At 31.4% G+C, this 14,071-nt stretch overlaps 1 protein-coding gene across 13 annotated transcripts in view; it reads left to right on the top strand.

The window, feature by feature from the left end:
- Positions 1 to 14,071, top strand: part of FIP1L1 (factor interacting with PAPOLA and CPSF1) — a 79,969-nt gene that overhangs the window by 30,835 nt on the left and 35,063 nt on the right. For all 13 annotated transcript variants that reach the window (XM_074276405.1, XM_074276417.1, XM_074276406.1 and 10 more), the window contains 2 exons: positions 3,823 to 3,916; positions 4,852 to 5,008. In XM_074276405.1, coding sequence (XP_074132506.1) covers positions 3,823 to 3,916; positions 4,852 to 5,008 — 251 coding nt within the window. The remainder of the gene's footprint in view (positions 1 to 3,822; positions 3,917 to 4,851; positions 5,009 to 14,071) is intronic.

Consider the following 14,071-nt stretch of genomic DNA (forward strand, 5'->3'; position numbering starts at 1 on the left):
ACTTAACCCCAAATGCCTCAGCCAAAGGGAAAAAAAAGTCCTACACCAATGGTATCAAAAATCAAATAGAAATAGATTCCTGGAGGCATTAAAAACCTCATATAAACATTTATGTTCTATTTTATTTTATATTTATTTTGTCAGACACAAATTACATTTTAATTTATCTTAGTTATAGCTTTGAGGATACCTCTACTCTAGACTCTAACCTTAAATAAATGAGAATAATTTGAGGATTATTTTTGAAAATTTTTTTGCCTTGAAAAAAGAAATTATCTACTCTGATGCTTTAAGAACTACAAATTTGATTTGTAAAACAATCCTTTCAAGTCTCTAGGGTAGATATTTCCATTTTATAAAAGAATTATAAGACTTATTTTAAAAAGAATTATAAGACTTCCTTTTCTCATTCCCAATTAGATAAGGACTAAATTAGACTTGGAACATTGTTTTATAGATATACTCTAATGTTGTTTTTATTGCCAAGAGATATATCATCGATTTGTGGCTCATTTTTTAAAAGTTCATGAAAATATTTATTATTATACATCTCTGAACAGTATGATTTAGCTTGAATGTTTTTAAGATGCCTACAAATATAAAGTATTTTTCAATTTAATTTCTTGGAATTTAGGTCACAGATTTCCCAGTTACAGAAATTCCTTGATATGGTCTGTGGTAGAATTGAAAATTAATTTTGGGGTAGCTAGGTGGCACAGTGGATAGAGCACCAGCCTTGAATTCAGGAGGTCCCGGGTTCAAATCTGGTCTCAGACACTTAACACTTCTAGCTGTGTGATCCTGGGCAAGTCACTTAACCCAGCCTAAAAAAAAAGAAAAGAAAAGAAAATTAATTTTGAGGTTTAACATCTATGAATGGATTAAGACTTTAAAAATTGTTTTCTTGCAATATATATTGCATATGTTCTCAATGATAATAATGAAGTTAAGATTCTTTTATGGATTGCAAGTAATAAAAGAGAAACTTAGATCAATATTTCACATGGTCTAGATATGATACAATCCATGTAATCCAGAACATGTTTTATGTATCTTCTTCTAGATCATATGAGTTCGAACATAAGGTTAAAATTGACATTTTATGTTTAGAGAATTTTTAACAAGAGAAACAAGATAACAGTGACCCTCCATATTTCCCCTCCTTAAAGCCAAGCAAAATCTCTTAAACCCTAGAGTTTAGAGTACCCTCTGTTTTTAGAACAAAGTTGGGGTGGGAAAGTTCTGAAACTATTCCAAGTTAGGAGACTGGGGTAGTGAAGTTGGCCTGGGCAGGAGAATAATTTTCTATATTTATTTCCACTTTTGAGAAATCTGCCAAATCTGGCATAAAGGTTAAGGTCAGGATGGGAAGGTATTGTAGAACATAAAGGGCAGAGAAATACTTTTTATTTCATTCCTTATTAGGATGAAAGAGGAATGCTAGTAAGATAGTTTGTTCCCAAAGTGGATCTCATGAGTCTCCTACAGCTTTTGAATAAATTTGTTTTTATGCCTGCTCAAAAATGGAATAATTATGACTAAATGACTAAAATATGTATATGTTTTTATATATATATATATATATATATATATATATATATATATATATATAAGTTTTGCATCCTAAATTCTCACCTTTGTTCCCATCTCTTCCCCTTCCTTGAGAAGGCAAGCAGTTAGTTTTATTTCTTAATATTATACATGTGAAGCCATATGAAATATATTTTCATATTAACCACATTGCAAAAGAAAACTGACCCAGAAAACTTCAGGAAAAAGTATGCTTCAGTTTAAAGTTAATGTTTAGCAGTTTTTTCTCTTGTTGTGGATAGCATTTTTCATCATGGTTCCCTCAGACCATTGTCTTGATCAAAGTAGAAAAGTTTTTTTAATAATAAATTGTTCTTATGGTTTTATTGTTATTATGTACAATGGTCTCCTACTTCTCCTAATTCTATTTTGCATCAGTTCATGAATCTTCCCTGTTTTTTCTAAAACTATCCTGCTATTCATTTGTTATAGCACAATAGAATTATATCACAATCATGTACCACAACTTGTTCATCCAGATGACTATTTTGAACAAGAAATAGCATTAGCCTTGATTTTATTAGTAGTTCTCTCTTCAATTCTATTAAAGTTCTCTCTTCAAAAGTTGCGATTTCAGAGTATTTTATTTTTGTTACTGAGCTTTTCTGTATCTAATTGTATCTAAATAAAAAACATTTTGATGTCTCTTATTTTTTCATACCTCTATAGTTTCCCCCAATATTCCCCTGCCAAAAACATAACAAATAGTATTTATTGAAAAGATGGGGCAAACAAGAAAGAGAAAGAAATCAATATAATTAATGAAAAAGTCTGAAAAGAAATGTAATGTACAACATTTGTGAATCTCTCTGAGCTCTACAAAGGAATAGGATGGGATCTTTCAAGCCACACTTGTTCTATATAATTTTGATTGTTTTGTGTTTTTTTCCCCCATTTACATTGTTGTAGTGTTTTTTTGACTTTAATTACTTCACTATCAGTTCATGTAGCTGGGTTCATGCTCTTCTGTATTTGTCTTACTCATGATTTCTAGCATCATAATTTTCTATTACTATCACAAAAAATTCCATTACCTTTTGCTATATGTGTGGCTTTTCTTCTTATCGGTGGCCTGCTTTGGTCTTTATTTAGCACGATCCCAAATTGATCTTTAATGATTGTACTCATTCATAGCTTTACCAACAATGCACCTGGGTGCCTATCTTCTCACAACCCCTCCAATATTGAATCTCCCTTTCATTTGCAGCCTGTATGGTGAAACCTCAGTGTTTTGATTTAATTTCTTTCTTTGTTAGTAAATTAGAACATTTTTTTCCTTTTCTTGTTAATAGATTGCTATTCTTTTGAAAGCTATTTGTATCTTTTGCTTATTTCTTGAGGATTGACCTGCAGCCATACCCATCACTCCACCCCCATATTAAAAATAAGGAAACTGGAGTTAAAACATTTGTATGAAGCCCTGTGCATTATGACCTGAGATGTGACTTAGAAATCATCCCTGATTTGCAGGGCTGATGTTTTATTGAAATTGGGTTGCTATATGATACTGACTTTCCAGATTTTGTGTTTTCCCCCCAAGAAAAGGATACCCTTAAAAACAAAAGCATATTGTATAATAAAGAATAACAGTATTTAGGGAGGGTGATTCTGGTTTAACTAACTTGTGATTTTTTTTTTTTTTTTATACATTTAAATATTCAAGTAAGTCTATAGTAGAAATATATGTGCTGCAATATAGAATGGCCCTATGGTACTAATTATTGTTCTCATTCTAATTATCAACCTAGTTTAACAGATTCAGTTATAAATTAGTTGTACAGTTTTAACTGAATTTCCTGGCTTTTGTAGTATTTCTATAACATTATTTTAATGCTGTGACCAACTCTGCAAGATGAAGATGACAGTGGTACTCTAGCTTGTTTTATTAAGAAGCAGCAATAATCATCAAATGGGCAGTTGGCTTTCATTCAGTAAATATTTTCTCGAATAAGTAATATATTGATCTGAATACAGGCCATATTTGTTGTACAGACCAGCTAATCCAGAGCCCAAGTGAGGCATTTAATCAGCATTATTTTGTATAATGTACTTTTCCCTCTCAAAAGTTTGCCTTTTAGGGAGAATGACCTATATTTGGACCACTATTATAATATCTCATTTTAGAATGATAACCAGGGACTAAATATGCTTGTTTTTCAATGCTGTTTTAAATATAATTTTTTAGAGAAGTCTTGGAAGTATGATACTGAATTAATATGATTTATGTTGCAGGAGATTATCTGGCACAATAGATGTCATTGGGCAGACTATCACTATTAGCCGAGTAGAAGGAAGAAGGCGTGCAAATGAAAATAGCAACATCCAGGTTGAGTATTTTTGAATTTAATACTTCTTTACCTAATCAACAGATTATTTCTCATCTTGAGAAAGATGAAATTTTTTTACACCAAGGGATCGTGTTAAGTTATTAGAAGGAATATAGAAAACTTGAGCTCAAATTTAGTCTCAGACACTTAATGACTATGTGACCCTGAGCAAGTCACTTAAACTCAGTTTGCCTCAAGTTTCCTCAACTGCTGGAGTAAAATGAAGATAATGAAAACACATACTTAGTGGGATTATTGTGAGTTTTATATGAGATATTTGTAAAGCTTTTTTGCACAGTGCCTGGCACATAGTAGCCCCTATAGAAATGCTTGTTCCTTTCTCTTCTTACCCTTCAGTAAAGACTTAAGTTCCTACTTAATCCAAGGCACTATGTTATATATTCAAAGTAATGTTTCATGCCTTCTAGGAGTTTGCATTCTGCTGGACAACTTGTGTTTTACTGAGATATTGAATATTCTCAGAAATGTAGAATGATAGACCATCTCCCAGTTATAGCTTATACTTTTTCTGAAACAATTCTATTCAATAAATATATTATGAGCATACAGTTGGTACCTACCGCCATTAGTATTTAGGTGGTACCAACATATTATATGACCTTCCCCATTTAAGTTTATGTCTAATAAATAACTTACTGGCTTGACTTTGTTTTTTTAAAGCAACATAGAATACTAGAATAGAATAATGAAAGTTGTTGTTTTCGTTTTGTATATATATGCATTCTAATATATAGGAGAATTAATAATTAAAAAACAAATTTGGTTCCAAACCTATCCCTTAACCTTATGCAATATTCAGTTTGTTTGTTTGTTTTTTTTCATTTCTTTTTAGAGTAAATACAATTTTAATTATGGTTAATCTTTAGAAAATATATATTATATGCATATGTACAAATATTCTTAATTCCTGTAGGTTCTTTCCGAACGCTCTGCTGCTGAAGTAGACAACAATTTTAGCAAACCACCTCCATTTTTCCCTCCAGGAGCTCCTCCTACTCATCTCCCACCACCTCCATTTCTTCCTCCTCCTCCAACTGTCAGCACTGCTCCGCCTCTTATTCCCCCTCCAGGTAAGTAGTACACATAACTTGTAAAGAAAGCAGTATGGAAGGACTTGTTTTTATTTTTTCCAGGGAGAATATAAAATCTACCATTATTTCGGTAGTGTTTTTGGTAATGGTACAACACGAGGTGCATGTGAAACTGATTTAATGAAGACCTAAGTCTTTTATTTGTATTTACACACAAACACACACACACATATATGCATGCATGCACATTTGTATGTATGTGTTTTTATGTATGGTTGTATTTTATAGATGTATATGCATATGCATATGTATGTATAATGCATATTTTGAAGTTTGAGCATTTCTGTGACTTAGTTGGTTAAGGGGAGCCCCGTAGCGTGGAGACTCCCTGCAGAGATGGATATTGACAATTCAGCTATAAGTTATGCTGTTAAATAGTTGCTTGGACCATTAAGAGGTTTGAGTAACTTGGTTACATAGAGAACTTCCTGCCTTCAGGGCCAGCTTTCCCTTCATTGTATCATTGATCCTCATGTCTCAGACACACACCACAACACAACACAGTTTTATATTTCAGCACAGCAATATTATATGGTAGTAAAAATAAAATGATGTAATTAGAAAATATATATAATTGTAATCCTAAATTCAGCTGTGATTCTAATATCCCATGTGTATTAAATGCTCATATAACAAACAAGATCCACTTTTAAAATTGTTTTAAAAATCGTTTCAGGAGTCATTTTTATAATCTGAGTGGGACAAAAGAAGATTATTTTGTTTATAGAAACCCTGGAAAAATATCAGGATTTGTTTATTCTTTTGAAATACGTTCTGATTTACTTTGTGAGGCTTTTCCTATATTCTACTGTAACTCCTATTCAATTTTTAAAAATAGGACAGCAAAAAAATATCTATTTTTTAGTGGGTTCAGTTCCACTCTTGAGTGTGGCAAGTATCATGAAGAATAATACAGATCATTGAAATATGTAAATAATTGAGCCACTTTATTCCTACTCCTGGCATACTCCCCAACAAACTTCTAATTAAAGCTACTAACAATAACAAGATGAATTAAATATGTTTTACTTCTTAACTCTTTTTCATTGTGAGGGAGCTAGTAATCCTTATGTAATTGTCTGCTTTCTTCTTATTTCAAAAATGATGCTATTAATGTCTGCTGAAAGTGTTGTGAGTTGATTTTTTTTTCCCCCACTATTATCAGAGATTTTTTACTTTTTAACTTTACTTCCCCTTGTATAACAACTAGGATCCTAAAACTCAGCATATAGAAATGACTCATGTACAAATGTACAAGTTCTACGACTGCTGGATGAGGCCAGGTTTTTTTGTTTGTTTTGTTTTGAATGGGCAATTGAAAGAAACTAGTGAGCTTAGAAGTATAGAAAGAGAGAGAGAGAGTGAGCACACACTATGAAAAGCAGGATCATTTTAGGAGTTTGACCATGGCACAGCTGACTGTTGTTTATCATAAATTTCTCACCTCAAAATATTCTCCTTAGTGTTTAAACTATTGTTTCATTCAGTATAAATTCCATAATTAAAGTACTTTTGGAGTCAGTTCAAACATCACTCTAAAATGTGTAAATTAGATATAGTTATCTAATCAATCATTCCTTAAATTAATTCAGATTGCTTTCCTTGAAATACTCAGATAAAAACATTTGCACTAAAGAATAGATGTTTTAATTGATATAGGAGAAAAGGTAAGTCACTTTGAACAGTAAAGCAGATTTGCATGGGATGTCAATATAGAGGTCTAATGATCTGGGGAGCAAGGCACAAATGGGTGATAGGATGCCAGAAATGAACTTTAGTTTTGCCTTATATCAGAATGTCTAGAAATGTTCTTCTTCTTCACTAGTATTTAAAGTACTGTTTACAAGGGAAAAGACTCTTTCCAGACAACTAGTTTAAAGAGAACTTTTGCATTACAATCCATTCATCAATAGAAACTACCTACATAAAGATTATTAACCATTCCTTTGACCTCTTGAATATAATAAAAATTGATGAAATGACAAAGAGAAGCTATATGATGGTATGATGGTATATATGATCCATCCATAAACTGCTTTATTAGCCTTGGGTCTATTTAGCTTTACAATTTACATAATTATCCTTAAAGATAATTTTTTTCTTAATTTAGAAGAATTAGAAGGAGTAAGAAAGACATTCATTAAGACCTTTAATGGTGAACAGGCTTTATTTAAATGCCTAAATTGTATATGAGAATAAAATGGGTACTGTTTAAAGAACATTGGTACTCCTACCGTAGACTGCACCTCTGTAAACCTTAGCCCACAGTTTATTTCTCTTCATTGTTGGTTGGTTGTAAGAAAAAGTGGGTAGTGTGGTAAGAGAAGTGCTCATCCTGTGGATTTCCAGTGCCCAGGGTCTCTCTAAGATAGAGAGTGACATTTTTTGGCAAAAGCAGAAGGGAGCCTCCAGATGTCTGCTGGGGCTGACACTTGTCCTTCTCTTCTGGTTAATACAAAGAAGATGCTCACTCACAGAAGTTACTTAATCCTGTTCCATACTTTTTGTATCTGTGTAGTCAACTATCAATGTGTGTTGTAGATTTTTTAAAATTTGGTCCAGAAAGTTCCCTATTTGCCATCCCTTTCTGCACACTCACTTTATCAAAATAAGTTGTTTCATTTACACTCAGTATTTCACAACAATATATATATATATATATTTAATATGGAGAAATGCAAAATGTATTTCAAAATTAGATTATTAATAATTTTAGAGTATCTGAATTAGATTTTATTTATAAATAATTGATAGTTGACCATCTGTTTTTATACTTTTTCTTAAGTGCTGTGGTGCACTTTTGCAACTCAGGTGAAATTTTTGAAACTCCCTCAAAGAACTCATGTGTCTAGTGTATCTTCTGGGGTCTGTTATGGGGAAGGTAACATGTTCCCATGGAAAGTGGGATGAATCTGTAATCTGAAGAAGTGAGTCTACATCTCAGCTCTGCCTTAGGGTTTTTGTGATTTGGGGGCAAATCACTTAATCTTTCTGGGCCTCAGGTATTTCCCATGCAAAATGAAGTAGACTAAAAGATTTTGAAGCTCCTTTTCAATTCTAAAATCTTTGTCCTCTATAGTCTTTCAGAAATTAGATGATCTGTAGGACTGCAGGATGAAGTGGAAGCATTAAAAAAAATTAGAGGTTTTCTATAGTCCTTGCATTTATCAAATATCACAGCTAAGAGAAAAGTAATGCAAAGCATTACAAGGATTAATTGTATATTCCTGTTTTGCTTTTGTTGTCATTGGGACTGTAAATACATGTCAGGCAATTTTTAATTAAACTCAATGTCTATCATAAAAGATTGCTCTTAAAAAATAAAACATAATTGATGGTTTGTAACTTCTTTCTTGGAGATCTACAAATGAATGGCTTTTTGGAATAGGCAGAAGAAATTGCTTCTTAGTGGCCAAACATCTTAATATTTAACATTGCCCATCCTTCTGATAATGTATTCACACCAAGTAACTTTTAGTCCCCTTGGCCAACAATACTTCTATATATGTCTCTCAGCCAATAATCATAATAATATTATCTGAGAAGGGAAAGGAAAAGAAAAAGTAAATCTAGGGAAGTGAGCAAAGATGGGAATCTGGAAGTGTAAAGTAAGGAAGTAAGCATAAATGGAACCCAAGGCCTTAAACCAAATCTAGTGTGTCGAGGTATGACACTACAGTTGATGGCATGACCCTCAAACTGTATCATAATTCTTATAGAAAAAAATAATTTGATTTTTGGCCAACAATATATTAGAATAAATTTTAAAATTAACCTTTAAACTTAACATTTGCAGAATGTATTATTTTTATTAAGATAGAACTCCTTTTTTGTGTTATCTCTTGAAAAATATTTTTAAAACATTTTTAGAATTTTCTAACAAAATTAAAATTCTTTTGAAGATCTTACAACATCTTGGATTCATCTTTTTAACCATTCTACCTTATTGTGTAGTTGTATGCGATATAGATCTGTATAGCTCTAGCAAGTTAGGTTAAATACTTGTCCCCAAGTTACAAAGTTGGTTTTGAGTAAATCTCTTAGCAGCTTTTTGTTTTGTTTTGTGATTCACGTCTTAAAAAATAGAGTATAAAAGAGAAGAAGGAAATGTAGTTATTTGAGAGCATCAACTAGTTATGTGACACAGTTAAGGTTTTAATAAAGTTGAAGTTTAAAATGTTTCATGTTATGATGAATAAAAATGTTTCTACTTTGGAGGGTTTATTCCAACTGGTAACAGACTATATAATATATAGAAAGTGGGAGTAATTGTGAATAGGACAAGGATAGGAAAAAAAAAAAATACTTGAATTCTGGGTAGTTTCTACTATTTCCAAGGAAAAGATCTAATTATTGGGCCTTGATGTTTTTGACCAAACCATTTTTTGTGTTTCTGCCAACGATGTTAGGTATAAAATTCACTTTTGTATTCATGAAATTAATATTTTTAAAAGATTAGGTTAGAGTGATCAGTTTATCTTGATTGTTAAAATGGAGTCTTGGAAAGAAAAGGAAGCAGTTCATATTAAAAATCATTAGCAAGTATATTGATTTTTAGGAAATTTTGTATAACTGACCCAGCAGGACCACAGTAGCAACTAGTTGTGGTACAAACAGAGATAGTATTTCCTGAGAAATATAATATAATCTAACCTTTTATTTAAGATATTGTAATTTGATTTAGTTTTCTTTTTGCTTCAGTGAAAATGTTTTACATTTCATAAAATTTACCTTTTAAAACAAGGTTTTATATATATATATATATATATATATATATATATATATATATATATATATATTTGTGCAAAATATATTTTCAAGCTACTACATGTTTATTTTCAGTCTTTTGTTTAATAGACTGGTTTAGGATATACTCTTGTCCAATAATATTGAGAGTTGGGGCTCTCTTTTTTTCATGTTTTTCTTAAATTGTCTTTTGTTATGCCTTCCTAAACAAACAAAAAAATAGTTACCTATGTTTTCTCTGAGATTTAATATACTACTTATAGGAAGCTATATTTGTTACTTGTTGTAATTGGCATATATTGATAATTGAAAATTATGATTTCACTGGTTTAGAAGACTTCAGATATTAGTTTTGAGTAGAGTTTTTCTGTCTCTTGATTTCTCTCTTTTTTTTAACTAGTAAGAGAAATTTCATTTCTTGGGACCATAATTGCCTTTAATTTCAAGAATTTAATACTTTTGTCTTTTCAGTGACCCCATTCTATAATATGACATAGAAGAAATATCGTATCGTCTAGAGAGATCTATAGAAATATTAAAATAGTAGAATTTAAGAAAGGATCCCTTAAATAATTTTAGAAAAAAAGGGGACTACATAAGTAAAGGATTTAAAAGATAGCTACCAGTGTTAATTGCAAAAGCAGATGTCTAATTGTTTTATTTTAAAAATTATACTCTACTGCCTTAAAACATTTTTTCTGATTAATTTAGATCTTTACAAAATAGGAAATTTGAATTAGCTTATGTAATGCCCTGAATTATATAGATTATAAATAAAATGACTTCTAGTTTTTATTGAACATATGAGGAGTATCTTTCAAATTTCATTCAGAAGTTCTACTCCATTTTGACCAAAGAATAGGAATACATATTGGGATTGAAAAGATGATTCATTAGCATTTATTAAGCCTTCATTGTATAAAGAGCCTTTCTTCCACCACCAGCTTCTATACTATGATTTCCCCCTCTTTCCCAAGGCAGTTGGAGTTAAGTGACTTGCCCAGAGTCACACAGCTAGGAGAAGTGTTAAGTGTCTAGTCTCTAGTCAGAGACTAGATTGGAATTCAGGTCCTCCTGACTTCAGGGCTAGTGCTCTATCCACTGCCCCAACTAGCTGTCCCTAAACTATGATTTCAACACAAACAGCTAAACCTACTATCTGTCTGACCCATGTTATATTCAGTTTCTTTTACATTATTACTTAGGACACAGTTGATGCCATCGATGTGGATATTTCCTCTATATCTTAGTAAACTTTTCGTGAGTTTCTGTGCCAAAAAATTTAATCACAAGGTAACCAGTGTTCTGTTAATGGTATCTGCCTATATTTGCTCTCAGATAACAAGCATATAGTGTCCAACCCATACTTAAAAGACTTTCTAGCTTTGAAGCATAGCCTTAGAAAATCTTATTTTCACATCATTTTGAAGTGCATGTGCTAGAATTAAACTTAAAATTTCATTCTTTAGATTTTATTATAATAATGCTAAGTAGATATAGAGATAGATACCTCTTTCAGTATAGTAATGGAATTTTACTATGCTGATAATATAGTTTTAGGGTAATCCTTTTCTTCAGTGTTTCTTGCGAGCAAGTCTGAGCCAGGAAGGCAGCTTAGACTTTATTGGGTTCTCAGTATTTGAATGCCATGTTTTAAGAATCTTCAAGTCAGTATAAATGAATTTTTTTTTTCCCTTCCCCATTTAATAGTTTAAGGACACACAGAAAATTGATTGCCACTTGCCTAATATGTTAAAAAAAAATTTCTAAAGGAACAAGAGACCCTAATTAATCAATAAACATTTAAGTGCCAAATATTGGATTATACTAGGGATATAGATAAGAAAAGAGGTAAGGCAGAATTAGTCTACTCTTAAGAATATAATGATAGGCAGAGTATGTCCCTTTTATTCAATTCTTTTATTCAATATTAAAACCTAAAGAATCAAGATAATGATTTCACAGAAGAGTAAGGCAGGAATTTCTTTTGCCTTACTGGCAGAATTTTCCGTAGTAATCACGACAGCTTTTGCTATTTTCTACATTAATTTTATGACTTTTGAATATTACTAATTTTTGTGCTTGTATAGGTTTTTCTTATGTATTACTTGAAAAGTACAAGTATGTTTCGGAATGAAGATTTTAAATGGAATCAGGAAATTTCTTTGATAGGTTGAAAGGCAACTATATCTTAGATTCTTTCCCATTCTATTCTGTTAGTTCTTTAATTAAAGTTTGTTGAGAAATTGGCGTTGTATAAATTAACTGATTATATACTCTTGACAAAGGATTGCCTGTTATAAACAGAGGTCAAAAAATAATCATCTTATAATATTTTTACTTCTCAAGTAGGATGCTTATGACCAATTTTTCATTTAGAAAGCTCTACCTTGAAATGAACTATAGTGAGTTTAGGGAAGGCCAATGTGGCCTACAGCAAGTCCCTTCTCCTTTTTTATCCATAATTTCCTCTGTGAAAGTGAGGGATTTGAAAAGGATGGTCTTTCAAGTCTATTTTCAGTTTGTGAAAGACTGTTGAGTCATGGGGGCATCAAATACATATGCAAAAATATTAAAGAATAGGAAAAGATAAGAAAATAAAAAGTAATAGAATTAAACTAAAGAAAAGAATATGTGAAGAGCAGTGGAAAGTCTTTGAAAGTAGTTTGTATTTAGATTTGTAAGAAGTCTTTGAATGATAAACTAAGGAGTTTGTTTTTTATTTCATGTCCTCACTTGTATTCCAAAAGGTTTTATTAGATCTCTTCCAGATGATTCTTGGTATCATATCTCTGATATGAATGTTATTACTTATAGTGAAAACCATTAATAGAAATGGTAACTAATGATTACTTTTACTTAATTCTTAAGTAATTTCTTATTGGATCTATTTATATCATTTTTTTTTTTCTGTTACTTACCTATGTTACTAAGCAGATTACAACTGTTAACCATTCATTAGTCATCAAAAATGAAATGGTCCCTACTTTCAAGGAACTTATCTTCTTTGGGAGAGACATTATATGTACTTGCAAAATAAATACAAGATAGTGGAAGAGGGGAAACAGGACTAGTTGAGCTCTCATAGCTAAGAACTATGGAGGAATGTGTTTTATAAATATATAAATTATAATTATGAATTATACAAATTACACTGAGGAAATTAGGAATTCTAAGAGGCAGGGTTGAGGAGAATACATTGCTATCATGATAAAGGAATGAGTTGAAAGATGAATGTTATCTGTGAGGAATAGCAGTAATATCAATTTGGCTAATGTGAAGGATACACAACGGGAAGAAATGAGTAATAAGATTTGAAAATCTGAAAGACTCAAGTGTTTTCTTACTCATAAAAATACTCTCATTAATCAAACTTATTGTTTAATATTACAGTAAAATTGGTTGGCTGATTTGTTTTGTGAAAATCATAGACCTACATAGCTATGCATTTCAAATTTGGGGAACAGAAAGAAGCATACAGTGAAGGATGTTGGACAGAAAGCCTAATGTCTTTGTAGCAGGCTTTAAGGTTATGTTTTGTTCTTTATCCTAAAGCTATTGAGCTCTACTGAAGGTTCTTAAGCAGTGAGATAGTGAGATGTGTTTTAGGAATGTTGTATTGCTAAATGTGAAAATAGATTGAAGGGAAGAAAGCCTGGAACATGGAAGTCCATATTTTAGAAGGGGATTGGAATAATCCATATAAGAAGTGAAGGCTTGAATTATGAGGTGACTGTGTGAGTATGAGAAGGAAATAAATGCAGAATACATTTTGTAGATGGAATCAATAAATCTTTAAAACTAATTAAAGAAGGGACCACAAGTTTAAGAAGCTTTGTGACTGGAAAGACTATGGTTACCTTAACAGAATGAGAGAAATTTGGAAGAGTGTGATTTAAGGGAGAATTACAAGCCATTCTATTTTGGATATATTAGATTTGAAGTTTATATTCTGTGAACATCAATTGGAAATGCCTATTAAACATGTAGTGGACTAAATAAAACTGGATGGAGCTTTGAAGGACTGGGGTTGGAACGGTGATCTAGAATTTATCTGCAGAATAGGATAATTATATCGATATAATAGGAATCACTGAAACTTCTTAACAAAGCGATTTACACTGTCACATCTGCCCTTGTCAACTGGGTAGAATATGAAAAGAAGTGAGAATCTTAAGAGAGATAGATAATTTGGAGGTTATAGTCTAAAAGGTATAAAGTAATGAAGTGAACAAAGGTAGGTAGCAACCTTAAAAGTAATAGAGAAAAGGGAATAAATTCAAGATGAGAGGCAGA

This window comes from Sminthopsis crassicaudata, chromosome 6 (assembly GCF_048593235.1).
Source record: "Sminthopsis crassicaudata isolate SCR6 chromosome 6, ASM4859323v1, whole genome shotgun sequence".
In the NCBI taxonomy this organism is placed as follows: domain Eukaryota; kingdom Metazoa; phylum Chordata; class Mammalia; order Dasyuromorphia; family Dasyuridae; genus Sminthopsis; species Sminthopsis crassicaudata.